Genomic DNA, 26,150 nt, shown 5'->3' with positions numbered 1-26,150 from the left:
TGTCGGGTTTAGAAGGAGCGGTTCATGTCGAGAGCTAGACGTTCGTGGGATTCGTTAGTGCGGATGACGAGACCGCTTATCGCCTGCTAAGTAGATAGCCATGGCAACTTCCACGACGCAGTACAGCTCCGGTTCATGTAGAATGAGAATTGGCGCTACCCACGGTTTTAGCTGCGCACAGTTGCAGGTGAAATACATGACTTTGGGCACCAGAGTTCTACCCGACGAGCGGCTGAATTATGTCTACTTCTCGCACGACTACGCATTATAACAAGCTGAAGCAAAGACATGAATTCGTGATGAATTTCCCCCATCTCTATTTCACCTTTTCCACCATCAGGGGCTCATTTAGCCATCGAATGTGGGTTGCGAGTGGTATTTCCAACCGACATTGACCTGATTCCATGGTCTGATTGCAGCACCTCGCAGTGCTACGACACGCATTTTCTTTGGAAATTGAGCATTCATTTGATCGTGATTTTGTTTTCGAGGAGAGTAGTATCTCTCTGATGTGCCTCTCAGCAGTGCTGACCCTCCATCGGCAGCGACGGGAAGCAAGATTATAACAAATATAAGCAGCCAGCGCCCAAGTGTACTTCCCTCACCAGCCATCGCACGAAACCGTCCTCTCGCAGCTCAAGCGCACGAACGAACTCTACCTCCTCCCAGCATGCTCGCTCGCGACCCCACTGGTCGACCTGTCCTTCGGCGCCTCGCTCGCCACCTCTTCCGCACTCGCCGGCAGCCTCTCCTCGGCCGGCGCACCACCAACCGTGCCCCTAGTGCCCGTCTCAACGTCCTTGCCCAGCGCGCGCTGGCTCGAGAAACCCGGATCGTGCGCGTCGACCGTCGACTGCTTGTCCGTGGCGCCGACGCCCGCGAGCCCGCCACGGTTGCCGTCGTGATGCAGCTCCTGAGACGTCTGGCCGGATCCCGGGTGGCCGAGGCCGGTGTGCACGTCGCCGGAGGTGGCGCCGGGGAGGGAGTCGAGGGCCGTGGTGGAGCCGGGCGCGATTTCGGGGTCGTTTTGGGGAGCGTGGGTCGACGAGGCGGGCGCGGTGCCGGCCGGGAGGGTTTGGATGTGGAATTCGCCGGCGTGGTCGGCAGGGGTGGCGAGGACGCCGGGTTTGTGCTGTGGGTGCGAGGTTAGCTGAGGGGACTTTGATGAGGTGGAAGCGAGAGGTGAGTGGATATGAGAAGGAGATTGTGTGGAAGTGAGACGGATTGGGTCGACACTTACGCCGCCCTTCTCGAGAGGCTCAGACGGGGGGACCTTGGAGCTGAACTCTCCCTCCTGGTTGGAGACGGCCTTGACGGCGTCGTCGTTGGCGGTGGCGGACATGGTGTGAATTGGTGGAGTGGAGTGTTTGGTATTGGATGAGACTGAGGTGGAGCAGTGAAGGATGGTGTTCAGAAGTTTGAGTTGGAGCGCAAGCTGTAAGATGTAAGCTGGACAAGGAGTTTGCGAGCTGGTCTATATAGGCAGGCACCGTTCCAGTGACCATGATGTATGATGTAAGACTTTGCTGTTTCCCAAGTTGGTGGCTCTCTCATCGTGACATCACTCGTGCAGACGCCCAGACCCGACCAGACCCCACAAGAAGAAGCAACATATGGGGATCCACTGTGCATCGACGTGATTCGCATGTTTTCCACATCGAAATCGAAGTGGCAATCGCGAATCGCAGTTGATGGAGCATGCAGCAGCCGTGGACGGCCCATGCAGCAGCGTCCGTGCACAGATTATTGAGATGCAAGTGGCATCCCCGCGGCACAACTTCCGCCACCCGCTGGCTGCCTCTGGTGCCCATCACAGCCCAACCCCGCTGACGCCATCCGTGCCATGCCAGATAAGCCTACCCTGGCCCGCAGCCAGAGAGGCAGGGTCTGCAAGCTGTGCAACAATCTGGATCCGCGCAGCCATCCCGCCACCTTCCATGACCAGGACAGCACAACTCGCTCCATCGCCCGCCTCAGCCTCCGCCTCGACCCTGTAGGCCTGAAGCGCTCCGAGGAAAGCTGTCCGCGCTGTCGCCTGATTGCCCAGACGCTTGATGCCCACTTTGCGAGCTGGCGGAAGACGAAGCCGCGTCTGCTGTTGGATCTGGTCGAGTGCGCCTCTCTTCGGCTCGAGGTGCATCCTGCTGCAGCCAAATGCGAGAAGATAGAAATATATGCTCCCTTCCGTAAGTTGATTTTCTTCGCTTCGTTGACTTTATCTGGATCCATCCCCGTTTCTCGATACCATGCCTACCGCGAACCAATCATAAATATCGTACTGCTTTCTAAGCATGGCCAGACAAGCCGTTGCCATGGCCGACCCTGGCCTACGGTCACTCAGTTCCAAAGCATTCCAACTCGGACGACTCGTTCGAGTTTGCCCGCCAGGCCGTAGAGGACTGTGTCAAGAATCATAAACACCGTCTTTGTGGCCAGAGTTTACGCCACGATTTCATCCCAAAGCGGCTCATATACCTGGCCAAACGCCCAAATTCCACGCCCCACATCAAGCTGTGCGAGACCCTCACAACCAAAGTCAAGTACATCACCCTCAGCCATTGCTGGGGCAGCAGCGGTCCATCCTTCATCACCACCACCGCCAATCTGCCCGAGCGCAAGCGCCACATCGACTTTGACGCCCTCCCGAAATCCTTCCAAGACGCCGTCACCATCGCCCAAGAGCTCGGCGTCAACTACCTCTGGATCGACGCACTGTGCATCATCCAAGACTCGACCGAAGACTGGGAAGTCGAATCCGCGCAAATGGGCTCCATCTACGAGAACGCACACCTCACCGTCGCCGCCACCGCCGCCCCCAACAGCACCGCCGGCATCTTCTCCGCCCGCCCGCGCTCCCACACCCTCACCTACCGCGCCTCCCCCCGCGCCAAAAGAACCCACAAGCTCCACGCCCGCCAGATCCCCTCCCACCACCCCCACCCTCCCTCCTGCCACCCCTCCCCGTCATCCGCCCGCGCCATCCTCCTCCCGCTCGACCACTCCCCCCCAACCACCCCCAGCGGGCCCCTCCGCCGCCGCGCCTGGGCCCTCCAAGAACATGTCCTCTGCTCGCGCATCCTGCACTACACGGCGCACGAGCTCCTCTTCGAATGCCGCGTCGCCGCCCGCTGCGAATGCCTGCAGTACTACCACCACTCCCAAACCTCACCACCACCACCACCACCGCCATTCCACCCCTCCATCACCACCCCCGGCCTCCTCCCCCGCCTCCTCACCACCGCCGCGCCCCGCCGCCACGCCCGCACCTGGCGCGCCCTCGTCGCCGCGTACTCGGCCCGCGAGCTCACCGTCCCGGGAGATAAGCTCCCCGCTCTCAGCGGCGTCGCGCGCGGGTTGTTGGAGATGCGTGGCGCGTTTGGCGGCGGTGGGAAGGGGGCGGGCGAGTATGTGGCGGGGTTGTGGAGGGGGGGTTTGCTTGGTGCTGGTGGTGATGGTGGTGGTGGGGGGAAGGAGTTGTTGTGGGAGAGTACGGGGGTTGGTGGGGGTGGGGATGGGGATGATGGTGAAGGGCGTTACAGGCCCCTGGTGCCGGTGCCGCTGGCTTGGCGGGCGCCGAGTTGGTCGTGGGCGAGTGTGGATGGGGGTGTGGGGTGGGAGTGGGTTGAGGGGGAGGGGTCGTTATCATCATCGGCGACGGCGGGCAGCGGGGATGGAGAGGGCGGTTTGGGTGGCGGTGGTGGTGAGGCGGCGGCCGAGTCGTCGTCGTCATCGTCGTCGTCGTTGGTGGACGTTCAAGAAGTGGTGGCGAAGCCCGCGGGCAGGAACCCTCTCGGTGCGGTGAAGGAGGCGTGGATGAGGCTTGTGGGCCCGGTTTTGGGCCGTCATGGTGATGGCGGCGTAGCCGTCACGTTGGTCGCTGCGCCGGCGGCTCATGCGGAAGCGGCCGGCGTTGGCGGCAGCAGCAGCAGCAGCAAAATCGGTACCTCTGAGAGCGGGAAGCAGCAGCGGATCTCGAGATCGAAAAGGAGATACTACCTGAAGCGCGCGGACGGCGCGGGACGTGGCGGCGTTGTAGACGTGGTGCCGGATTCGCTGCTTATTGCTGTCCCTACCGCTACCGCTTCTGCTACCAATGCCGATGCCGATGCCGACGGCGGCGGCAGCAGCGGCGGCAGTGACAACAACAACAACAACAACAACAACAACAACAACAACAACAACAGCGTCAGAAGAGCGAGGGTGGGCGAAGAGCAGGAAATAGAGAGGACAGGCGCCGATGCTTTCGAGGCGAGCGTTCTGTGTTTGGGCGTTGCGAGATGTGAGGGCTCGTGGATTGCGGGGCTAGTGCTTGTCCCATCGTCGTCGTCGTCGTCATCGTCGTCGTCGTCGGAGGTGGCGGCGGCTACGGCGGCGGTAAAGGGCGATGGGAGTCGAGGGCCCAAGGGCGGGAAAGGTTTGGTGGACGAACGACGCTATAAGAGGGTGGGCACGTTTTCTTGCGGGGACGAGTGGTTTGCTGGGGCGGAGAGGATGGGGTTGGTTCTTGTTTGAGAGAGGAGTTGTGGGTGGGCGTGCGTGCGTGCGTAGGTGGATGTTTTGTGTATATATCCCTCTGGCTGTGGAAGGCCGTGGATATTCGTTTTTCGCTTACTCTTGCATGGCAGTAAGCACATGGCGATGCATGAAGGACGAGGACATAGATGTTACGGGGTCGTCATGACTGGACGCAGAAAAGGTCGCAGTATAGAGATTGTAAGTACTCAGTCCCATCTCTAGCCGTCGTCATAACGCATTCACCTCTAGGACTCTCCTTGCAACTTTTATGACCGTAAACCTCCCAGCAGACGTCACCACACAATTCGCCTCCGACTACGACCTCAACACCAATGACGGTAGGGCGAAAATTGCGGAGTTTGATGCAAGGCGAACCATGCATGGGCTAGCAAATCCATCGGGGAGAACCATCATTTGAGAGAGCTAGTTGTTGGGTATATGTGATGCTCTGCGAGTAGACGATATCACCTAAATACGAAGAATCACAGGGAAAAAAAAAGAGAACGCAAACACATCAGCTCATGATACACGCCGTCAGTCCGCCAACCAAGGAAGAACACATCATGCAATCCGCAAACTCCCCTCGTCCAGAAAAAGAAGAGAAGAGAAAAAGGAAAAGAAGAAAATGCGCTGCTCGGGGATCTTTCTCCTCTCTCTTCCCCCCCTTCTTCTCTTAAAAAAAAAAAAGAACTCCCCACAAACCAGGAACGGAAACCCCTGATAAAAGGAAACGAGAAAAAAAAGGCAAAAAGGCCACAACCAAACAAACCCAACCAACCTCCCCTCCCCATCCCCATCCCATCTCACTTCCTCCCCACCAACCTCTCCACCTCCCCATACACCTCCTCAGGCCGATCGAACACGGTCCAAACCCCCCTCTCCACGCCCTCAAACGCCCTCTCAAACCTCTCCACCGTATTCTTCGACGTCCGATCGATCTCCGCCACGCCCGTCACGCGCCTGATGAGCACCTTGCCCACCCACTCTGGAAACAGCCTCGCCATCTCGCCGTACGCCTCGGGGTCGCTCTGCGTGCTGTCGCCGACGAGCACGAAGCGCCTGCGCGGAAACATGCGCTGCAAGTCCCGCATGCGGTCCGTCTTGTACGCTTTGGTGCCGGCGGTGAGGGCGACGAGGAAGCCGGCGAGGTCCATCCACGACGCGTTGCGGAGGAGGAGCGGGCCGTCGGGGAAGCCGAAGCGGGCGCGGAAGTCGCGGAGGAAGGGGTACAGGTTGTAGGGCGAGGCGGAGAGGTACCAGAAGGGGGGGTTGCCGCCGAGGGAGGCGCGGATGTGCGCGTAGAGGGCGGGCATCCCCGCGACGGGCTGCGGGTCGTCGACGAAGGTGCTGCGGAGGATGCCGGCGGGGGAGGGGGTCTGGGTGATTTTGATGGTGTCGTCGATGTCGGAGATGACGGCCCAGCCGGTGGGCTCGGCGAAGGTGGTGGTCATGTGGCGGGTGGCGAGGTGGTTGATGGAGTGCGAGGTGATGGTGTCGCCGTCGGCGTGGCGGTGGCGGTCCGGGGTGCGGATGAGGGTTTTGGAGACGCCGCTGCGGTCGCTGGGGCCGAGGGTGGCGATTTGGCTCTCGTCGCCGTCGTCGTCGTTGTTGTCGCCGATGCGGATCTTGACCGTGTGGGCGGGTAGGATGGAGTCCATCCACGGCTCCAGGCGCTTCGCGATGGTGGCTTCGGCGTGCTTGTTGCCGGCGCCCAGGCCGGCCTTGTCGGCGATGTCGGCCACGACGCGGCCCCAGTCCCGGCCGCTGTTCTTGACGAAATAGGCGCACACGAACTCGGCCTCCCACACGTCCTTGGTCCCGTTGGGGCGGTAGGCCGTGTTGTCCTGCAGCCAGACGACGTGCTTGTCCGGATCGACGGGGCGGGCGAGCGGGTTGCGCTTGCCCAGGTACGACGACACGTTGTCGACGACCGAGATGTCGCGGAGCCGGCTGAGTGGGAGGTGCGGCATGGTCTTCTCAAAGTCGGCGAATCGCCCGGCCGTCCGCAGCTCGCGGTCGCTTTCCGTCTCTTGTGCGATGTAGCCCAGCGTTTGCCAGAAGGCATCTCGGGCGTATTCGACGGCCATGGCGCCTCCTTTTGTTTGGCGGCAGGTCCAATGGCAGGCAGTAGGGGCAGCGGCAGTCAGGTGGGCAATGTGATCTCTCAGGCACCGGGCTTAGGTCAGAAGGGGAGTCAGGGCTGGGGAATGACGAGGAATCAGGCGGGTTTTGTAGCTGGGCGAGGCCAGGCGCGGCGGCAAGGCGTTTGATGTGCCTTGCCTGAAGCAGGGCGTGTGGAGCTCGCTATGACATGTTGTGGTGTGGGAGGCAGGACACGCCAGTGGTTGGCTGCAGCAGCTTGGCCCGCGCTACCCGCTCCAAGCACCTGCAGCAGCGCGCCGGAGCCTTGGCGGCGACGGTAGCTTGGCGGCGAATGATGCGGTCATGTTGCGGGAGGCGGGAGCCGTCGTTGGTCTCGGGGATGGCGGCGAGCACTTGGCGGCCTGGGTGGGCGGAGGCTGAGCAGCACCGCGGCCGTCCTAAGGGGTGGTCACAGGGCGACCTCGAGTGCTGCCACTTGCACTCCCCGCAAGGCGCAGCGGGTGATCTCCAGGGACGGGTGCACGGTCACGGACGCGCATATGCACGGCGACTCGGTCGTGCCGCGCTCGCCGGGTGCGTATGCGGCGATTCGCTCGTTGCTCGAATGGCGAGTGTGACTTGCATGCGAGAATCAAGGTACCCACCATGTCCGTGTACTGTGTACTGTGTAGGTACCTGAAGGATCTGCAAACAGAAGGATGTCTCAGCCTTCCCCCGGTCTTGTGACACGGAGCTGCTGCATTGCACAAGCCAAGCTAGTGTGCCTTGCTTATGTCAGATGCGAGTGCGCCCAATGACGACTTCATGTCGATCTCTCTTGCAAGTTGGCAAACCTTCTTGCAAAAGGACTGCCAAAAGCCCACGTTGAAAGGGGAGACTCGTGTCGGGATCCGTGACTTGAACTCCACAGTGCTCATTATTTCGTCTCACATCGTTACGCATGGTGCGTCGGGGTTGCAGCACCTCGCTGAAACTTGTCTGATCAAATCATGCCCTCTCGGTGCTGCCGGACCATTTTGGCTAAAGTCGTGTGGTCGTCGACGAAATGGAGGGGCTTTGAGGTCAGGCAAACGGACCAGGTGCACCGGCGAAACCGGCATCCATAATTGTGCGTGTATAGGTGTGGGTGGGCGGGGACGAGACTGAGCCAGCCAATCAGAGCTCAGAACCTGTCACTGTCACTGTCAGCATTAACAAACTACTCCACCTCCTCTCCAAATGGCATGAGCCAAAGCAGCAAAGAAAAGGCCGCAAGAAAATCTCAGCCAAACAGTAAGGGGGATGAGAGGACGAGAAGAGAGAAAAGGACCAACCAAGTCTTTCACTACACCACACCGACTTTTCCTTACCTACCTCATCCTATCGCTACTCGCACGCTCATAATAATCCCAAACAATGGAGAAGAGGTGAGTTTTTTGGTGTGTCTTCCGGCCGCGAAGCCGTCTCCTCGCTCGTGAGTATTCTATAAACTACCGCTCTGAAAAGCAAAAGATGGATGGCTTTCTAATTCTATCACCATCTCCGATGGAATAAACACCCCGCATTGGCACCAGCCCAGCAGTTCCATTTACTCCGCCGCTTTTGCCTGCTGAATTCCTTGTTGCTGTCCCTGCGGCTGTCCCTGCTGAATTCCCTGCGACTGTTCCTGCGGCTGTTCCCGCAGCTGCCCCTGGCTTTCTTCCTCTCTCAATTGCAGCCTCTTCACACCTCTCCGTGTCCGCTTACCACCCTACTCGCCCTGCTGCTGCTGCTGACCATCCCCCTTCTCCTTCTTCTCCTCCTTCTCCTTCTGCTCCTTCTCCTCCTTCTCCTTCTGCTTCTTCTCCTCCTTCTCCTTCTGCTTCTTCTCCTTCTTCCTCTTCTCCTTCTTCTCCTTATTCTTCCCCTTAGCACCACCACCACCATCACCACCACCACCACCACCCCGCGCCTCATCCCCCGCCTCGGCCGCCACCTCATCGCCGCCGCCGCCCTCAACGCCCTTTTCCTCCAACTTCTCCTCCTCCGCCAACAGCGCCTGCAGCGCCGGGACGTACCTCTCCAGCTCCGCAAACTCGCCCACCTTGACGCGCATGTAGTCCGACGCCACGCCGACGCGCATGTCGCTCCTCGACCGGATGCGCGTCGCCAACGGCTCGCCGCTGTCCTCTGTCTTGAGCAGCTCCGGCGCGATCGGTTTGGGCGGGCCGTCCGGGTCGTCCAGCGGCTCGTTCTCGTCCGGTTCGACGGCCTGCTGTTGCTGTTGCTGTTGCTGTTGCTGCATCTGCTGCTGCTGCTGCTGTAGCAGCGCCTCGTCTTCTTCTTCGTCCTCCTCGCGTATGGCGTCCACGTCGTCGACGACGCCGTCGTTGTCGTCAATGTCCATTTTGTCGACGGCGTTGTCATCTCCATTCTCCGCCGCCGGCTGTTCGCGCTCGACGACGGGCAGCTTCTGGTAGCGCTGGCTGAAGTGGGTGAGCAGCGTCATCCGGGCGCGCATGCGGGCGCCGATGGCGAGCGCCTCGGACGTGGTGCTGTGCTTCTTCGCGACGGCGTTGCCCTCGAGGCCGTCCTCGAACGTGGCCTCGTGGATGAGGACGGTCGAGTGGCGGCCGATGCGCGCAAAGTTGGGGCAGGGGCGGCAGTCGCCGCTGTAGCTGACCTTGAACGGCTTGCTGGCCGGGTCGGCCGGGTCGAGGCGCGTGGCGTCGGGCCAGGTGAGGGAGACGGCGCGGGCGCCGTAGCAGTGGACGACGTGGACGGCCTCGAGGTCCTGCAGGCCGAGGAGCTGGGGGTAGAGCGCGCGCGGGATGGGGACCGGCGCGATGAGCTCGGCCTCGGGGGCGAGCGGCGGCGGCGCCTGCAGCCGGAGCATGGGGAGCTCGTTGAGCTCGTCGGGCTTGGCCCACGGGTTCTTGGAGCCGGCGGCCAGCGGGAAGAGGCGGCTGTAGCCGTAGTCCTCCACCGCGGCGTACTCGGCCAGCCAGTTGACCATGTTGAGGTCCGCGATCACGGCCAGCCGCTTCTTCTCCGACGCCAGGCTGGGGTCGTTTTTGATCGCGGCCATGGCCTCAAACGCCGTCTCGCTCGTCGGCTGGCAGCCGTGCACGACTTCGTACCATGCTTTGATCACGGAAACGATTCCTAGGATGTGGTCCGCGTGCATGTGGCTCAACCAGATCACGCGGAGTTCCTTGAGGATCTCGGCGAGTTCGGCGGGCTTGAACACACGCTGGAGCTGGCCGAGCGTATTCTCGCCGGCGTCAAGCAGATACGAGCCATAGCCTGGGACGCGGACCAAAGTGGCCGACACGTTGCGGTATTTGGAAGGCAACGCTGAGCCGGTACCCAGAGCAATGATCTCGGCTTCGGGCAGTGGTATCTTACGGCGCCACTGATCGAACTGCTCCGATGAGCTCTCCACACTCTCCTTGACTGTTTTTGCGATGGCGAGGACCTCCTCCGGAACCTCGGCAGATGTCTTCGGGTCGAAACGCGGAAGAGCTGATGTTTTCTGCAGTTCGAACTGAGGCTCCAGAGACAGCTTGAGGCCTCGTTCTGCCGGCGTGGCGAATTCAGGCAGTTCCTCTTTTTGAGATTTGTACGCAACAAACCTCTCCTGAGGCAACACATCATCATCATAGTGAGGCGCACCGTATCTCTTCTCGTCCACTCTCCCAAGGCGCAGAGTGGCTCCACTGACGCTGTCGAAGCTGATCCGATTTGGCAGAACATCAACCGAGGAAACGATGTGCTCCAAGTGGGCTCTATCCGCCATGAACTTCTTCAGTGCGGGATTGGCAGCCACGCCGGGACCGAGAATCCACAGGAATGCCCCAACGCCATCCATGATTTCTCCGTGGGTCCATTCTTCCCGTTGAATCAAAGGCTCTACATACGATGACGTAGGAAGGTCCACAATGGCAACTCCTCGGCCTCTCCGCGGAGGGTCGAGAATCATGTCGGGGGTAATAGTCTCGCCTCGCACATTCTGAACAGGCTCCCCAGCCTGGAGCTTGGACCATAGTTTACCTTTGGGGACGTCATGTTTGATTGCATTCCGAACATCGAACTTGCCCGTTTGAGGATGGTTGCGGATGATGTACGAGACGGCCTGCGGCGCAGGCTTGGTAGGCGGGAGAGCCGAGACCTTCACCGCGGGCCATGGCTCTCTGACGAGCACCTGAAGATCCGGATTTGTAGGATTGGGGATGGGGCCATTGTACTTCTCGATTGCCTTGGTCAACGAATTCCTGCGGAAGACTGTCGCCGGGAGCTTCACTTCGGACAAGGGCTTCTGGTGGAGAGCATCCAAGCGCCAGTTCGAGTTGAACATGTCGTTGACGACCGACCGAGTGAGCTGCTCGTGCCTCGCAGCCGTCTCCTCCGGAGTTTCCTTGGGTGTATCCGCTGCCGGCTCGGGGCCGTTGACTTCATCGTAGCTCCGCTTCCTCGACTTGGAGGCCGCCGAGGGCCGTTCGGGGCGCTCCGCGTCGGTGGGAGTGATGGACATGGCCCAGACGTTGGTGTTGGAATCAACAAACAGCGGGACAGGAGTGCCATTCTCGTCCTTTTTGACTTCTTCGTCCTTGATATCGACCGCATTTATGGGCATGCCCTTCCTGAAGATGAATCTTCGGCAAGCAGCGATAGTGTGGTTCAAGTTTGGCGGACCAAACATGGATAATATCTTCGGGGTGGCGTCGAGGCCCCTTTCTTGCTTATCCACATTGGACGCTGCCAGCACGTCAGACAAGGTCAGCATCATACCCATCAGGCCGCCGGTGTTGCGCCACTCGCTGCGGCCGGTGATGAAAATTTCCTGCGTCTTGAGCAGGCGTGCGCCCATCTGGTTCATCGCCCGCTGTGTGCCCTCACCCAAGCTGCCAAACAGGTAGCGCTTGTTGTCGAAATGGAGAAGGAACGTAGTGCCAGGCGTGTCCGCCGTTGGCGTGGTGAGGACCTGGACGTAGGCCTTCATGCTTTTGTTTGCGTAGTTCTTATCGAGATATTGGACAACCTGGTTCTCGGGGACAGGTCCGTATGGAGTGATGATTTGGTCGGACGTAAACGGAAGTTTAGAGCATGACTGGGTCGAATAAATAAGATGGGTGCGGTAGCGTGAGAATGGGTAGAGCGAGGGAGCGCGGTGGACAATGTCTAGCCCAAGGCCTGGGGGAGCGTGCGACCGCTCGTCAAACTTGCTTAGGTTCACAGGTAGAGCCGTATCTGCTGTTACGGCTACAGTTCGCTTCTCCTTTATCTCATCTAATACTTCACGGAGTGTGTCAATGGCCGGAGAAGGGTTGTCGTTGCGGGTCGAGGTCTGGCGGCGGCGAGAGACAGAAGCCGCAGGGCGGGCAGTCGGCAATCTCTGACGGGGGAAAAATTTCCTTTGTGCCTTTGCGACCGATTTTCGCTTCCACTTTATCTTGTCTAGTGTTTTGCGGATGGCGTCGAGGACGGGAGAGTCGTCGTGGCTGGTCGAGTTGAGGCGGCAAAAGGACGAAGGAAGGGAAGCCGCAGAACGGGCACCCTGCACGCGGCGCGCGTGCAGCAGAGGATTCCGCGCTGCAACAGAGACGGAAGCCACGGCGGACACTGGAGGAGCCGTAGCGGCGAGCGGGGTTCAAGGACGTGGAGGCGCAAGAGGCGGGCGCTGCATGGCCATGCAATGGAGCTCTCAAAAATTCGGGCGCGCTGCAGGCCCGCGACGCGCCAGTCTCGGTTACGTCAGCGGAGCACCGGCCCTTCCCCGCCGTCTACCCGCAGAGCAACCACCCGTGACGGTCGAATTGAGCTCACTCTGCAAATCCGCACAAAGGCGCCAGCTTTCCAGACTATGCATAGAATTTACTCTAGATCAAGTAGTGCAGTAGACACAGCTATACAACCAACGCTAATTTGCCGAGTCCGCTCGGGCGTCTCGGTGAAGACAAAAGAAAAAAATTGCTTGTGTAAGCGCTCCTTTTTCGGCGCCTGTGTCCACTCTGCTCTAAGGCAGGTCGAATCAGATTCAATCCCAGTTACCAAGTGTCGCTTCCCGTGCTAAAAAAGAGAGTCGTAACCAAACCCAAAGTCTTCGCTTCCAAATATTCACAGAGTCAAGTAGAAAGAAACATTGTCACTCGCGACGAGCTCTACAGCATCATGCTCTGCATCCTCTCGTACACCGCGTCGAACTTGGCCACCGTGCGCTCGAGGCGCTGCTGCAGCTGCTCCGAAGTCTCCTGAGCAACCACCACCTCGATGCGGCCGAAGGCCTTCTCGGGAGCGATGTTGCCGAAGATGGATTCCGAAGGTGCGGCAGCCGAAGGCGCGGGCGAGTTGTAGTACAGAGCGAAGTCGGCGTTGCCGTCATCGACCTCCTCGGCCTCGGCGACAGCCTCGGTGGGCTCCTCGCCCTGGATCTGGGGGCGCTCGATGACAGGGTAGTCAGGCTTGATCTCCTTGATCCCCTCGACGGGAGAAAAGGTCGAGTTGCCCTTGCCCGAGAGAATCTCAGTGTCGAAAGGGTTGGCGGGGCCCTCGGGAACCTCGAGGACGGCGAAGACCTGGGGCTGGCCGAAGTTGAAACCAGCGTTGAACGAGTAGTTCATGTTGTCAAACCCCATGTTGCTCGGCTGCTCGGGGATCATGGACATGCCCATTTGAGAGTTGTTCTGCGAGCTTTGCTTAATCATCTGGGGAGCGGGCTGCTGGGGAGCCGAAGCAGGCTTGGCCGGCTCCATGAGAGCTGGGTCACGGCTGAGCTCATCCAGGAAGGGGCCAAAAGCCTGGTGGCGAAGCAGGCGCTCGATGAAGGCACGCGAACGAGCGTTCTCCTCCATGAGAGCACGGTTCTGCATGCGAAGCTCCGTATTCTCGTTGCTCTTGCTGGCGACCTCGCCCTCGAGCTGACCGATGTACTCTGCAAGAGATAGTTAGCAAACGCGACTGAGAGCTGAGAATGGATGATGCTTACCCTTCCTACGGGAACGGAAAGCGCGGGCGGAAACCTTGTTCCTCAGCTGGCGGCGCTCCTTGCTGCTGAGCTTCTTGCCCTCCTCACTGGCAAGGAGCCTCTCGTCCTCGTCCATATCCTCCTCATCCTTCTTCATCTTGATGATGTGAGGAAGAGGGTTGGAGCCGCAGTCGGAGCCATTGGAGCTCAAAGTGCTGTTGTGGCGAATCTGGTTGACAACACGGGCAATGGTCTCCTCGGTGCGGGCATCGGTGAACTGAGCAGACTTCCTCTGGGCGTGCTGAACGCGGTTCTGCTGTTCCCTCTGCTGCTGCTGCTGCTGCTGTTGCTGTTGCTGCTGCTGGAGCACCTGCTGCTGCCTCTGCTGCTGGGCCTGCGCCTGCGCCTTGGCCATGGCAGCTTGCTGCTGGTGCATACCAGGGAAGAAGCGCACCTGCTGGGGCTGCTCTTGGATGGCGCTGGGGTCGACGAAATCGTCGTTCTGGCTGTTCTCGCCCTGGGGGAAGAAGAAGGCAGGCATGTTGTTGCCCATGTCCATGTCCATGTCGCCCAGACCAGAGCCCCAGCCGTCGTCGAAGCCAATGCCGGAGTTGCTAAAAGGCTGGCTGTAACTGCTGCCGGCGGACTGCGACATGCTGATGCCGGGGACAGAGCCCGAGGGCAGGCCGGTCTGCTGCTTGAAGAGGTCGTACTCATGGCTCGGCTTGGCCGGGGTCTGGTGCTCCGACTCGTGGTCCAGCGGCATGATGGTGGTCGCGGGGCTCGCCATGGTGGACGCGACACTCGAGGGCGGCATTTGCGACGACGAGCTGGCGGGCCCAGGCGAGGGAATGGCGTTGAAGTCGACCAGCGAGTCCATGTCGGGGTCATAGCACTGGTTCGGGAAGGGCGCGTAGCCCATGCGTTGTGCTGTGACGGTCGACATTGCGGGCAGATGTGAGCTGGAAGAGTGATGGGGATCGAAAGGGTGCCTCAGTGGGCGGCGGGAAGTCTGGCGCGGGCTTCCCGGGGCGGTGATGTCGACGGGTCTTGAGGTGGTGCGGGTCGCTGATGCTGAGGCTAGGCGCTAGCAGGCGTCGTAAGCTTTCTATTTTGGGCTACGGCCAAGGCTGCACCGGGCGGAGTGCGGGAGAGGCTGGGCAGGCGGCGGCGGGCGGGAGCGTACTGTAGTGCGTAACGAGAGAATCGGTCGGGTTGCTGCAGCTGCGGTTCTTGTTGTATGGCGGGCTCGCGTGGAGAGGTAGAGATGTGGGTTGGGACGAGAGCGAGGCGGGCGACGGGCTGGTTTTGCGTGGGATAGGGAGTGCGGCCGTTTCAGCTGGGCAGCGCGCGACTGCGCCCCGATGCGCAGGCAATCTCCGCGTCGGACGCTTGGGCACGCAGCAGGGCACAACTTGCCGCACTTGAGCCGGCCAAAGGTGCTGGGGCGTGCGCGCGGCCCTGCAAGTCCGGCCCTGTCGCCGCCATCAGCGCCAGCCCTGGAGCACCGGCCCCGACCCGTCGCATCATCGTGGCCCCGGTGGCCCCGGTTAGGTCTACTCAGGCTCATCGTCGGGATCGCGGCGCGCAACAACTGCCGGCCTGGCGCCGGTCTGTTTCTGCTCGAACTCATCAACCGCCGTCTAGCGCGCACCAGAAGCTGGCGGGCGGGCGACGCGCGGTGTGCCCGGAGTGCTGGTGACGGCTGCGGAGCGGCCAGGTGCCAGGGCGAGGAGGGCTACGCAGGAGGCTGTGAGTGGCCAGCAAGCACACACGCCGAGATCCGAAGCTTGCCAGGACAGCAGCCACTGCCACACTCTGGCGAACGAATACGCACCTCTCACCACGGTCGCTCCGCCGATCGCTCTGACAGGTCGTGGTCACGGCACCGCCGGGCGGCAGCTCGAGTCTTGACAGCCAGACGCTCCGGATCGGCCGCCGCAGCAGACAGCGCCGCAGCCTATCACCCCCCGAGCCGCATTCCGCTAAAATCCCACCACGCTACCCAGAGCCACCGTCACGGCCCGAGGCTTGGGGGATCCAAACGGCCCTCTGATTCAGGAGGGTTTCGGCCTTGACCGTCGGCGGTCGGGGCTTGCATGCTCGGAGATAACTTTTGTTATAGCATTATAGGTCGGACTTCTCCCAGCGCTTCCGTATTACATGACTTGGCTCGCCGCCCGCTGCTCAGCTACGGCCGACCAAGCCCGAGGCCTTGCAGCAGAGCAAACGCAAATTTATTTTTTTCTGACTCTGCCTCACTGGGACCTGTCGCGGAGAGACGAGGAGCTACTCATGCCCCCGGCCTTCTGCAAAGCATCAGCCACAGCAATGTGACGCGTGGTCTCGCGTGCTTGTGTCTTTCCGGCTTAGCCCGCACATGGGCCTCTCTGCGCCAGCAAGGTTGAATAGCTCCTCCGCAAAGCAACTGCTGCCGTGGTAGGTAGCCAAACCGTAAACGCCTGCTCGTGCTCAGAAATCACTGACTTCCCACAGGCCGCAACACACCCCGGCCGAACCGGATGCACTGCAGAGATCGCCCCGTTGCTATTGAATCAATAAATCCGCCCGCCTACCTGACCGCCTTTGCGTGCGCCCGCAATGGTGTTGTTCGCTGGAAACACAACTGCGCCATGGAGAAAAAAAAAAGCATACGCGGCCTTAGCACCCCCTGTCGAGCGTGCTATTTCCAGCGCACCGCAGCACTGCCGCACATTGAATTTTCGACAGAGACGGAAGTCTTTCCATGAGGCCGCCCTCCCTCTCGCCGCAGTCCTGCCTTGACTTTCCCTGGGTTGGACTGGACCATCCAGATTGATGAACGCACCCAGCACTAGGGATCAGGCCGCGGACCACGCTCTATTGCGGGTAGCTTGCCCGCCTTGCCTGGTCTGTGGAAGCACGAGGGGACGCTCGGCCGGCCGAAGCTTGGAGGACCGTCTGACCGTCTGGCCGACGCCAACCACTCCTCGAAAGGCCCCATGCCCTCCAGAGTCTCGATCGCCTCGACAGACACAATTTTCATCCCCACTCATGATCGCCACTTGGAGCTTCGGTTGAGGCTGCAAGCCTTCAAAGCGCCCGCTATCCGCCTTGGCGCACGACAGTGCCGTCCCTTCGCACAAAAGTCCAAGGCTGAAACTTTGTCGCTCTACATGTGTTTTGGCCGAGTACCCCAGCGCCACGCCATCGAAACGCGTCCCTCCTTGCAAGGAGCCAATCCCCGGCAACGGGCGAGTCTTGCCGGACGTCCTTCTTCTAAGACGTCTTCTGCCCCTCTCTGTCCCCATCTCAGAACGCCTTTGATGCCAAGAGCCACTTATCGGACCAAGACTGAGACATCCTGAAGGGATATCACCGAGGTCCGAAGTCGCATTGGGAACCATCCGACCTCGAACAGCTGAGCGGTGGAGTCTTCTGGCCCAATTAGGGCCTAAATGGCCCCTCTTTCCCGCTTCCGCTGGCATAAAGTTGCAAGGCCCAGGGCTGCCCCGTTCGCTTCTCCGTTCGCTTCTTGCGGGACACTTGGTGATCTCCTGAGCCACTGACGGCGCAAAGGCCCCTGATCACGTTTATCTGGCCATCCGCCTCGTTCGCACCCGGCCGTTTGTCTTGGCCGACCTGACAAGCATCTCCCTACGTAGGAGACGAAATCCGGGCCATGAGGGACTATCGCCTGGATCGGGAAACAGAACCGACATGGAGAGGACATTCCTTAAGGAGCGAGGGAGATGCGACAGCTCAGACTCGCATGCATTGATGAGAATGCCATGTTTGTTTCATTGCTGTGATCGCCCGTCCCGAGAAGCATGTGGAGCCGATGCGGCTGCCGGCTGTTGGCGAAACGGCCCTCAACCGAAGTCACAGCTTGGCCGAAATGTGGAGTCAGGATGCGACAAAGGGATCTCCCTATACACTACAGGCGTTGATCGCATAGGAAAGACTAGTCGGAGGCGAGCAGAGCGTGAGCAAATTCCGAGTAGAGCCCGATCGAACGATCTTTGGCTGTTCCTCTAGCACTAAGATCTGGATGGACCTCCTTCTGGCCGAACCGCACTCCTTCTAGAGCATCTTAGAGCCTCGCAATGTGCCAACTTCGCCGGTGTCGGCCTCGACATTATTACCTGCCAATTGGACAAAAGTCCGCTCCATCTAGCGCGCTCATTTATTACGGAGCTATCCTCATTCACTGTACAATAAATCCGGACACAACAATTATCCGGGGCATTGAGCTGGAGTAGCTCTGCCCTTCTATTGCGATAGCCGTGAAGCGGAGCATTAGCGTGAGGCTTAGTATGTATTGGAAAGCACTGATCCTGTCTTATGCACGGAGTCCAAGGGCTGGAGCTGGCGAGTTGTCACCGTTTCTTTGGGGTAGTGGATATCCGGTTTCCGTCGAGACAGCCCAGACAAGCAGAAGAAGTGAGGGCTTTTCCATAGCCGGATCCGCCGTCTGACGATCAAGGTACTCATTGGATGTATCAGACACCTTCCCTTCTCATACAAGCTCAGGTATGTTGCGAGACCCGCCTACCGTTTTTGTCTTATCACTCCATCAATTCTTCTGCGTCTCGCCGAATCTGCATTTTGCAATCTTCTCCTTTCAAGCTGAAGCTCTGCTTTGCGCTACCTTGCGATAAATGCCTTTGCAAATTTTCACTGCCTTGGCTCAGTCCTGCACAACCCCTGCTGCTTCTGCCCAGCTAGCGAGTACAGACTCCCTTCTCTCTTCTCGACTGCAAACTAGACTCCGCTATATTTGATATAGAAGTCGAAGCTTTGGAACCGAGAAACACCTTGATATGATGTTATACGAAGTACGAGTATTGAGATGGCTTTGTGAGACAATAGATGCAGACTTCTGAGGAACCATGCGACGTGCATACAAGCTAAGGAAAAAAAAAAAAAAAAAACTTCTGGCAGGCTCCCCTCTTCCCGCCTACTTCTCTTCCAGGAGCGCTGGTGAAGCCCCCGAGGTTGCCCTTCCCCAAAAAACCACTCAGCCTGTTGAAGTATTATTGAGACAGCGTTCTGCATCGCCTCATTCGTAGGTGGAGTCATAGGCATAAGCCCTAGCTTGTTGACAATATTATACGGGATATGCTTGGGAAGGTGAGCCTCTCCCTTTTTTGCGGCCTCCAAAATGCTGCCTTGTGTCAGGTCTGAGCTAACGTCAGATGCCGTATCCTAGATGGCGACGGGTTCTCGTAAACAGTTATCTACATACGTTGAGAATGGACTCTCCACCATTGCCATCAAAGTCCTCACGTGTATGACTATGGTGACTTGCATCTGGAGATGGTAAGCGACGGCCTTGGCTCCGGTTATGGACTCTGACCAACAAGCTACAACCTTTACCGACGACCACCACCTGACACGGCAAAATACGATGAACACCAATAGGAAAATTCGGGCAAGCACCGAAAGTCAAGTGGCGGAATGCATGGCGGATCCCCCACATTTGCCGACGTCGGGAAAAGGTTATGTATGTTGGGTCGGAAGTGCAGCAGAGCAATCTCCAACACAACTGAAACAAGACTTCCCCGGCGGAAGAACGAGAGACACGGCTCTGCTCGCTCACCTCGGTTTCAGGGCGCCGTGGCGGCTGCAGCACGCACGGCAAATCGACGATCCCATTAAAGCAAGCGAGACAGTTGCACAGCCGAGCCTCTTTTTCGGGCGCAAGACGCGAGATGTCGGTTCGAGAGGCTCTCTAGGGAAGATGGAGGGCGGTTCTGATACACGTGGCGTTGCAAAGGCCGGGAGTGGTCAGACCTGTCGAGGAGTTGGTGAGTTGCTTCGGACATACAACACACGGCTGACGTTGCCAGCGATGATGATGAAGTGTAAGCGTGCGGTGCGGAGGAGAGGGCGTTGCCGAGTTGGCGCCGTGCTGTCCCCCACAAGTTGCGGGACAGTGCGGAGTGGCTTCAGCGATCGCAACGGCTGGCCCCATTCCTTCGCACACCATCGCCGCAGCAACCACCATTCCCATCCGTCTCGCACGCTGCCCAGCCCTCGGCGCGCTCGAGTGATGCCGTCATGACCAGCCCGGCAGCAAAGCTCTCCCGTGCTCTCCCCTGCTCTCCCGCAGACAGCCTCGGGAGCAAGCAGCTCGCATGCCCCGGCTTGGCGACGTCATGGGCTATCCACTTTTATTGCTCGCCCCGGACAGCTGTTGCAACGCCTTATTTCGCTTACACACTGCGCTCCTTACTCATCCAACCGCCCGAACAACGCTGCACGCGTCTTCGTGCGCACCGTCGAGGGCAATGCCCAAAAGAAACACCACGGCTGCTGTATATTTTTCCCGCCGAAGGCAGCGAGGCGCATGCAGCCCGAGCAGCCCGAGCAGCCAGAGCAGCCAAGGCACGCTGCGAGCCGCGGCGATCGCTACCGCCGTAACCCTCTTCAGCCAAGCCATGCGGCGACAATCCACGCCAGCGGGATCTCTCATGACCCTTGAGGGAGGATAAATCGGGGCACAGCTGCATGTGCCGGTCTGGCCTGATTTTTCGATTCTTGCGACCAGCAACTGCGTGCCGACCGCCAATAAAGACGCGCCTACTGCCGCCTGCGACGCGTCTCGATCTTCGTCTCTCTTCCCTCCGCCCATCTGCTTTGCATCATTGTCCCGCTAGACTGCTAGTTTTCAGCTTCCTCTTGCACCATATAGCTTGTAGCTCGTCCCCTCCAGCTCCTAGAGCTCCAATTGACCTCTTGTCCCACCCCTTCCGCTGGCCTGTACACCTCCATCGCCGGCTCGGCCCTGAATTGACATTTGCTCAACCCGACAATGCTATCCAACATCCTCTCGCTCGGCCTCCTGGCCGTTGCACGCACCACACTGGCGCAAACCCCGCCATACTTCACTCCCAGCACCGACGTCAATCTCCCCGCCACCTTCGACGCCAACAGCACCACCCCCGATTTCTTCGTAGTCGGCGGCGTCTTCTCCATCAACGGTAAGTCAAAGAAACCTACCTGCCCACCCACCCACCCACCACACGCCCCCAATCCTTCCTCCCCCTCTCAAACCCTCGCCAAAAAAAAAAAGATCAAAAACCAAAAAACCAAAAACCCTCCACAACCCACGCACTAACCCCCATCCAGCAACCCAATCCGCCCCGCAACTCTACCTCCCCTCCAACAGCACCTTCGCCACCACCTCCAACGCCTCCAACCCCGCCACCTTCATCCTCCTCATGTTCGACCCGGACGCGCCCTCGCCGCAAGACCCGTCCAAAGCCCAAATCCTGCACTGGCTCCAACCCGGCGTCCGCCTCTCCCGCAGCATCGAGCCGACCGCCTCCCCCTCCTCGGGCGCGCCCCTCTCCATGCTCTCCGCCGCCGACACCTCCACCCCCGCCCTCGTCCCCTACCAAGGGCCGCAGCCCCCGAGCGTCGCGCCACATCGGTACATCGTGACGTTGTGGCGGCAGCCGAACTCGACGGGTTTTGAGGTGCCCGAGGCTTGGAGCGGGTATGTCGGCGGGGAGAATCGGACGGGGTTCGATGCCGCGAAGTTTGTGGAGGATGCGGGGTTGCAGGGCGGACTGGTGGCGGCGACGTATTTTTTGGCGGGGAAGGAGACGGTGGGCGAGGGGAGGGAGACGTACGAGGGGGACGATGCGGCGGCGGGGATTGGCGGGAACACGAGTGTGCCGGTGAATGCGTCGGGGAGTGCGGGGGCGGCGACGGCGACGACGACGACGGTGAGCGGGGGGAGTTCGAGTGCGACGGCGGATGCGGCGAGTGCGACGGAGTCGAGCGGCGCGGGGAGGCTGGGGGGTGTCGGCGCGGTGGTGGTGGCGGGGGTTGTTGGGGCGGTGGCGTTGCTTGGGTGAAGGGAGTGAGAGGGTGCCTGGCAGGTGGGTGGCATTGGGGGGAGGTGGATTGGTGTATTATTAGAGGAGAGGTGGAGTGTGGAGAGACGACTATTTACTATACCCGAAGGCTGGTCATTCCTTACATTGCGACTTTGATATGAAAGGTCGAACAACGAAGGCCGAGATTGCAGGTCTTGAATAGTGGAGATTATATGTAGAGAAGAGATGAGTAAAGAAATAAAACACATTCAAAGGGGAGTCAAAAGTATTCTTAGAGACGGTGGCATTTGTATGCGAACGTTACATATCAAAAGGACCGTGATGAGATTCCGGAAGCCGTATAGGGATTAAGATTCTTTCAGAAGAACGCCCGGCCTCATCTGTTACGTAGATCCAGAAGATGGCCGCCATAGGAAATGCATTCCGGAACCTGTGAAGCGAGAAAAATTTCCTAAATGCATTTATTTTTGATACTTGGAACGACATCTGGATATCTACTTTAAATACATATGAAGAACGGTCGTTTATATCTATCTTCGTCGGGATACGTGCAATTCAACTGCCTATACAAAGGATTGCCGTAGGTTGAATCCTTTCGTAACCCACTGTAGTTGCTTATGATTGCGTTGTATTGGTTCTAAACTGCACTTGATGTAGACGGGCCGTAAGATGGTATCTTCACTTTTTAATTCCTGCCAACCAAAGTGGCCGCTGCCTGCCCCGGAACGCCGTTATGCTCTTGAAATTCAACATGGTATGATGCTTTTTAGTCTTCGTGCATGACTGCCATGTCTAGCACTTCGGCTCTTGCGCGACCCTTCGTCTGTCCACTGATGAACTCGCCCAGCGCACGGAAGGCTCCAGGCTCAACGAATCCGGTGCATTCCCACTCGTCACCCAGGACATCTTGGTTCTCGATTTCCTCGACGTAGCTCAGGATGCGATCCTTGACCGTGCCTGTTGCCTTGTCCTTGTCCTCGCCATCGTCTCCGGCTTTCGGTGCAGCCTTGACAGCCTGCTTGAGGACATTGGTGGGGCAGGTGATACGCAGCCTCATACGAGCACGCGCAACGGGGATGGGCTGGTACGCGATGAGCGCCTTCATGGCTTCCAGTGCCTGGGACTTTGCCGACTTGTTCGAGTTGACTCCAGTCCATTTGGGCAGATCCTTTTTCGAGACCTCCTTTCCTTCGCTGTTTTGCGGGGTAGATGTGCCGCTGTTGGAGGCAACCTGGGCCGTCTGCGAGCTCAGCTGGTCGAGCGCTTTCTCAATCATGCCGGTCGTGTAGACTCTCTTCGACTTGGGGTCGACAAGCTTGCCAGCAACAATATCGATGACCTCGGCGTGCACGCGATCCAGCTGGGCGTTGCGCTCCTTCTCGCCGACCTGCAACTCGCCCTTCTTGAGGATCTCGAGGATGATGTCGTCGCGGGACTTGTCGGCGCCAAAGGCCTTGGCCAGGTCCTGGGAGTTTGCGGTTTGGCCCTTGCTGACGTTCAAGAAGACGTTGGGGATTTGGAGGACGTTGTCGAGGTCCTGCTCGACGCCGCTGCGCCATTCCAGAACCTTGTTCTTGTAGCATGCTATCTCGAAACGCTTTTTGCCTGCGAGCAACGGTCAGCTTGGGCGGGCGCATTGCAGGAGCAGCGGTGCTCGATACCTTTTTTCATGCGCACCAACGAGACGTTGGTGAGCTTGATCTGGTTGACGGGCTGGGAGCGGGTTAGCAGGATATCGCACAGACGGGCGCGCTCGTGAAACACGTACGGTCTGGATGATAGGCATTTTGCGGGAGGAGAGGGGTGGTGTTCCGGGGTGCGGGACAAGGCAGACAGCTTCCTAAGTTTTCGGGCTGAGCCCATCGAGCCACGGACGGCCGCTTCTGACGTCAATTATTAAGCCGCGCGCCAAGCCCAAGGCGGTTAAGCGGCAGGGCTCGCAACCCTTATCGCTGCGCATTGGCTCCACTCACGCGGGCAGCGCACGGCCGCTGCTCCCCCAACCTCCGCGCTTGTGCCAGTCCGCGCCAGGCACCGCCGACAGCTCATCTAGCTCCCATCCCCCAGCTCTCTCCCTTCTTCCCCGAACACCTCTTCTGGGACCTTTCCATCCCATTCATCTCCATCCATCGTCCATTCCATCTACCCCCTTCCCAGCCCAGCCAGACTCAGGCTGTGCTTGCAGCTCCATCGGCTCTTATCAGCTTCTGTTGTGTCGTCATAGCTAGCACCATGAGGGCTGCAACATCCGCCCTGCTCCTCGGCGCTGCCACCACGGCCCTGGCCGAGCAGCAGCATGTCTTCCAGATGCCCAGGCCTCTGGCTGAGGCTGCTGGATCTTGGTCCAAGCCGCTCCACAACCTTGAGGATGCCCTCAAGTCGTTGACCGGCGAGGCCCGCCAGCTCTGGGATGAGGTGGCGATGATGTTCCCCGACTCGTTCGACAACGCCAACTTCTTCTCCTCTCCGAAGCCGCACTCGCGCAAGCACGACAGCGAGTGGGACCACATTCTGAAGGGTGCCGACATCCAGTCCGTCTGGGTCGACAACGCCCAGGGTGAGAAGGAGAGGGAGGTCGAGGGCAAGCTCGAGCAGTACAGCCTCCGCACCAAGAAGGTCGATCCCTCGTCCCTCGGCGTCGACAAGGTCAAGCAGTACAGCGGCTACCTCGACGACGATGAGGAGGACAAGCATCTCTTCTACTGTAAGTCACGCGACTCCACCTCCCGCCTCGTTGCATTCTCTAACACGAAGCGCCGCAGGGTTCTTTGAGTCCCGCAACGACCCCAAGAACGACCCCATCGTCCTCTGGCTGAACGGCGGTCCCGGCTGCTCGTCGCTGACGGGCCTCTTCATGGAGCTCGGCCCGGCCTCCATCACCAAGGACATCAAGGTCAAGCACAACCCATACTCGTGGAACGCCAACGCTTCCGTCATCTTCCTCGACCAGCCCGTCAACGTTGGCTACTCGTACAGCGGCGGCTCCGTCAGCAACACGATTGCCGCCGGCAAGGACGTCTACGCCTTGCTCACCCTCTTCTTCAAGCAGTTCCCCGAGTATGCTACTCAGGACTTCCACATTGCCGGTGAATCGTACGCTGGCCACTACATTCCCGTCTTTGCTTCGGAGATCCTCTCTCACAAGAAGCGCAACATCAACCTCAAGTCGGTGCTCATCGGTAACGGCCTTACCGATGGCCTGACGCAGTACGAATACTACAAGCCCATGGCCTGTGGTGATGGTGGCTGGCCCGCCGTTCTCGGCGAGAGCGAGTGCCAGGCCATGGAGAATGCCTACCCTCGCTGCGCCAACCTGATCGAGAGCTGCTACAACTCTGAGAGCGTCTGGTCTTGCGTCCCTGCCTCCATCTACTGCAACAACGCCATGCTGGGTCCTTACCAGCGCACGGGCCAGAACGTCTACGACGTTCGCGGCAAGTGTGAGGACAGCAGCAACCTCTGCTACACTGAGCTCGGCTGGATCTCCAAGTACCTCAACCAGGATGACGTCAAGAAGGCTCTTGGTGCCGAGGTGTCCAGCTACGACAGCTGCAACTTCGACATCAACCGCAACTTCCTGTTCCAGGGTGACTGGATGCAGCCCTTCCACCGTCTTGTCCCCGGCATTCTCGAGCAGATCCCCGTCCTCATCTACGCCGGTGACGCCGACTTCATCTGCAACTGGCTCGGCAACAAGGCCTGGTCCGAGGCTCTCGAGTGGCCCGGCAAGAAGGCGTACGCTCCTCTTCCTCTTGAGGACCTCAAGCTCGGCGGTGACGGCAAGAAGATTGGTGAGGTCAAGAGCTCGGGCAACTTCACCTTCCTTCGCCTGCACGCCGGCGGCCACATGGTCCCCTACGACCAGCCCGAGGCCAGCTTGGACATGCTCAACCGCTGGCTCGGCGGTGAGTGGATCGAGAACTAAGGTCTCGACATGCACTTTGTGTTGAGTACGAGAATGTTCTCGCTCAAATTGTGACGATTAGGAATTGGAAACCAGGGTGTATGAAACGCATGTAGATATCCTTACCTGGGATACGGTAGTGACGGATTGGGATGCACAACTGGAAACGCCAGGTGCGGCGCAGTTTAGAAATCAATGTTTTTGTTCGAATCGTCTCTGGCTACGCTATAAATGTCGTGCGGTCTGGATAGGTCCACTCCATGTGCAATACTCGTCTGGGGATTCGTTCGCAGCTCGCTTCACTCACTTTCCAATGGGCATGGATTACAGAGCTCCGCGTTCCCCACCCACCATCAGCCGACATCTGCTCATGCAAGCCACGGTCACACCTCGTTTCTTCAACCCTGCCAAACCACCAATCGTAGTCGGTAAGAATTCGAATGCGTCATTTTGTCCGCAACATGCGCATGGGGCGGTAGACTTGATTAGCAGTGGAAGAGGAAATGTGGCGCTGCTGTGTTTTGCTATAAAAATGACTGGCTGCTTTGACACTCGCTTCCTCCGCTTCCTCCCTTAGATCTGCTCTTCTCCTCTTCCCGGCGAAATCCAGAACTGTATATCTCCCCCATCCTTGTGGTTTTAGTTAATGTTTGATTCCTTTTTAAAAAAAAAATGTGTGATATGAGGAGTCTGTGATTGTCTTTTGCGTGTATGTTTTTTGCTTCTACCGAGCAGATTTTCTCTTGTGTCGTTTTTGCTACACCTTTAAAAAGAGAAAGGAAAAGAAAAGAGCGACGCCTGGTGGACATCTTTTTTCTTTCGAAGTGATTGCGGCGGAAAGAAGACGACTATCGTTCATGGGAGAAGGAGGAGGGGG

At 59.1% G+C, this 26,150-nt stretch overlaps 8 protein-coding genes across 8 annotated transcripts; 3 read left to right on the top strand and 5 right to left on the bottom strand.

Annotated features, from left to right (window-relative positions):
* Positions 1-655: 655 nt before the first annotated feature.
* BKCO1_5600032 (uncharacterized protein) lies at positions 656-1,342 on the bottom strand (the record flags this gene model as incomplete). The annotated part of the gene is made up of 2 exons (XM_020277392.1): positions 656-1,132; positions 1,241-1,342. The coding sequence occupies 2 exons, from the start codon at positions 1,340-1,342 to the stop codon at positions 656-658; spliced, it is 579 nt and encodes a 192-aa protein (XP_020127033.1).
* A 501-nt stretch (positions 1,343-1,843) lies between these two features.
* BKCO1_5600031 (het domain-containing protein) lies at positions 1,844-4,512 on the top strand (the record flags this gene model as incomplete). Its single annotated transcript, XM_020277391.1, has 2 exons — positions 1,844-2,186; positions 2,300-4,512. The coding sequence occupies 2 exons, from the start codon at positions 1,844-1,846 to the stop codon at positions 4,510-4,512; spliced, it is 2,556 nt and encodes an 851-aa protein (XP_020127030.1).
* Positions 4,513-5,318: 806 nt separating this feature from the next.
* Positions 5,319-6,602, bottom strand: BKCO1_5600030 (actin filament organization protein app1-like protein; the record flags this gene model as incomplete). Its single annotated transcript, XM_020277390.1, has 1 exon — positions 5,319-6,602. The coding sequence occupies one exon, from the start codon at positions 6,600-6,602 to the stop codon at positions 5,319-5,321; it is 1,284 nt and encodes a 427-aa protein (XP_020127031.1).
* A 1,745-nt stretch (positions 6,603-8,347) lies between these two features.
* BKCO1_5600029 (ribonuclease z) lies at positions 8,348-11,578 on the bottom strand (the record flags this gene model as incomplete). The annotated part of the gene is made up of 1 exon (XM_020277388.1): positions 8,348-11,578. The coding sequence occupies one exon, from the start codon at positions 11,576-11,578 to the stop codon at positions 8,348-8,350; it is 3,231 nt and encodes a 1,076-aa protein (XP_020126985.1).
* A 1,159-nt stretch (positions 11,579-12,737) lies between these two features.
* BKCO1_5600028 (bzip transcription factor) lies at positions 12,738-14,486 on the bottom strand (the record flags this gene model as incomplete). Its single annotated transcript, XM_020277387.1, has 2 exons — positions 12,738-13,507; positions 13,562-14,486. 2 exons carry the CDS (start codon positions 14,484-14,486, stop codon positions 12,738-12,740), a joined length of 1,695 nt encoding a protein of 564 aa, XP_020126984.1.
* A 5,850-nt stretch (positions 14,487-20,336) lies between these two features.
* On the top strand, positions 20,337-21,387 carry BKCO1_5600027 (protein heading date 3a-like; the record flags this gene model as incomplete). The annotated part of the gene is made up of 2 exons (XM_020277386.1): positions 20,337-20,505; positions 20,654-21,387. 2 exons carry the CDS (start codon positions 20,337-20,339, stop codon positions 21,385-21,387), a joined length of 903 nt encoding a protein of 300 aa, XP_020126991.1.
* Positions 21,388-22,135: 748 nt separating this feature from the next.
* BKCO1_5600026 (uncharacterized protein) lies at positions 22,136-23,155 on the bottom strand (the record flags this gene model as incomplete). Its single annotated transcript, XM_020277385.1, has 3 exons — positions 22,136-22,974; positions 23,031-23,082; positions 23,138-23,155. 3 exons carry the CDS (start codon positions 23,153-23,155, stop codon positions 22,136-22,138), a joined length of 909 nt encoding a protein of 302 aa, XP_020126990.1.
* Positions 23,156-23,601: 446 nt separating this feature from the next.
* Positions 23,602-25,294, top strand: BKCO1_5600025 (carboxypeptidase y; the record flags this gene model as incomplete). The annotated part of the gene is made up of 2 exons (XM_020277384.1): positions 23,602-24,073; positions 24,132-25,294. 2 exons carry the CDS (start codon positions 23,602-23,604, stop codon positions 25,292-25,294), a joined length of 1,635 nt encoding a protein of 544 aa, XP_020126993.1.
* Between the last annotated feature and the right edge of the window lie 856 nt (positions 25,295-26,150).

This window comes from Diplodia corticola (genome assembly GCF_001883845.1).
Source record: "Diplodia corticola strain CBS 112549 chromosome Unknown scaffold56, whole genome shotgun sequence".
NCBI lineage: Eukaryota > Fungi > Ascomycota > Dothideomycetes > Botryosphaeriales > Botryosphaeriaceae > Diplodia > Diplodia corticola.
The sequence above is the reverse complement of the archived record's forward strand: the minus strand, read 5'-3'. Positions and strand labels throughout refer to the sequence as shown.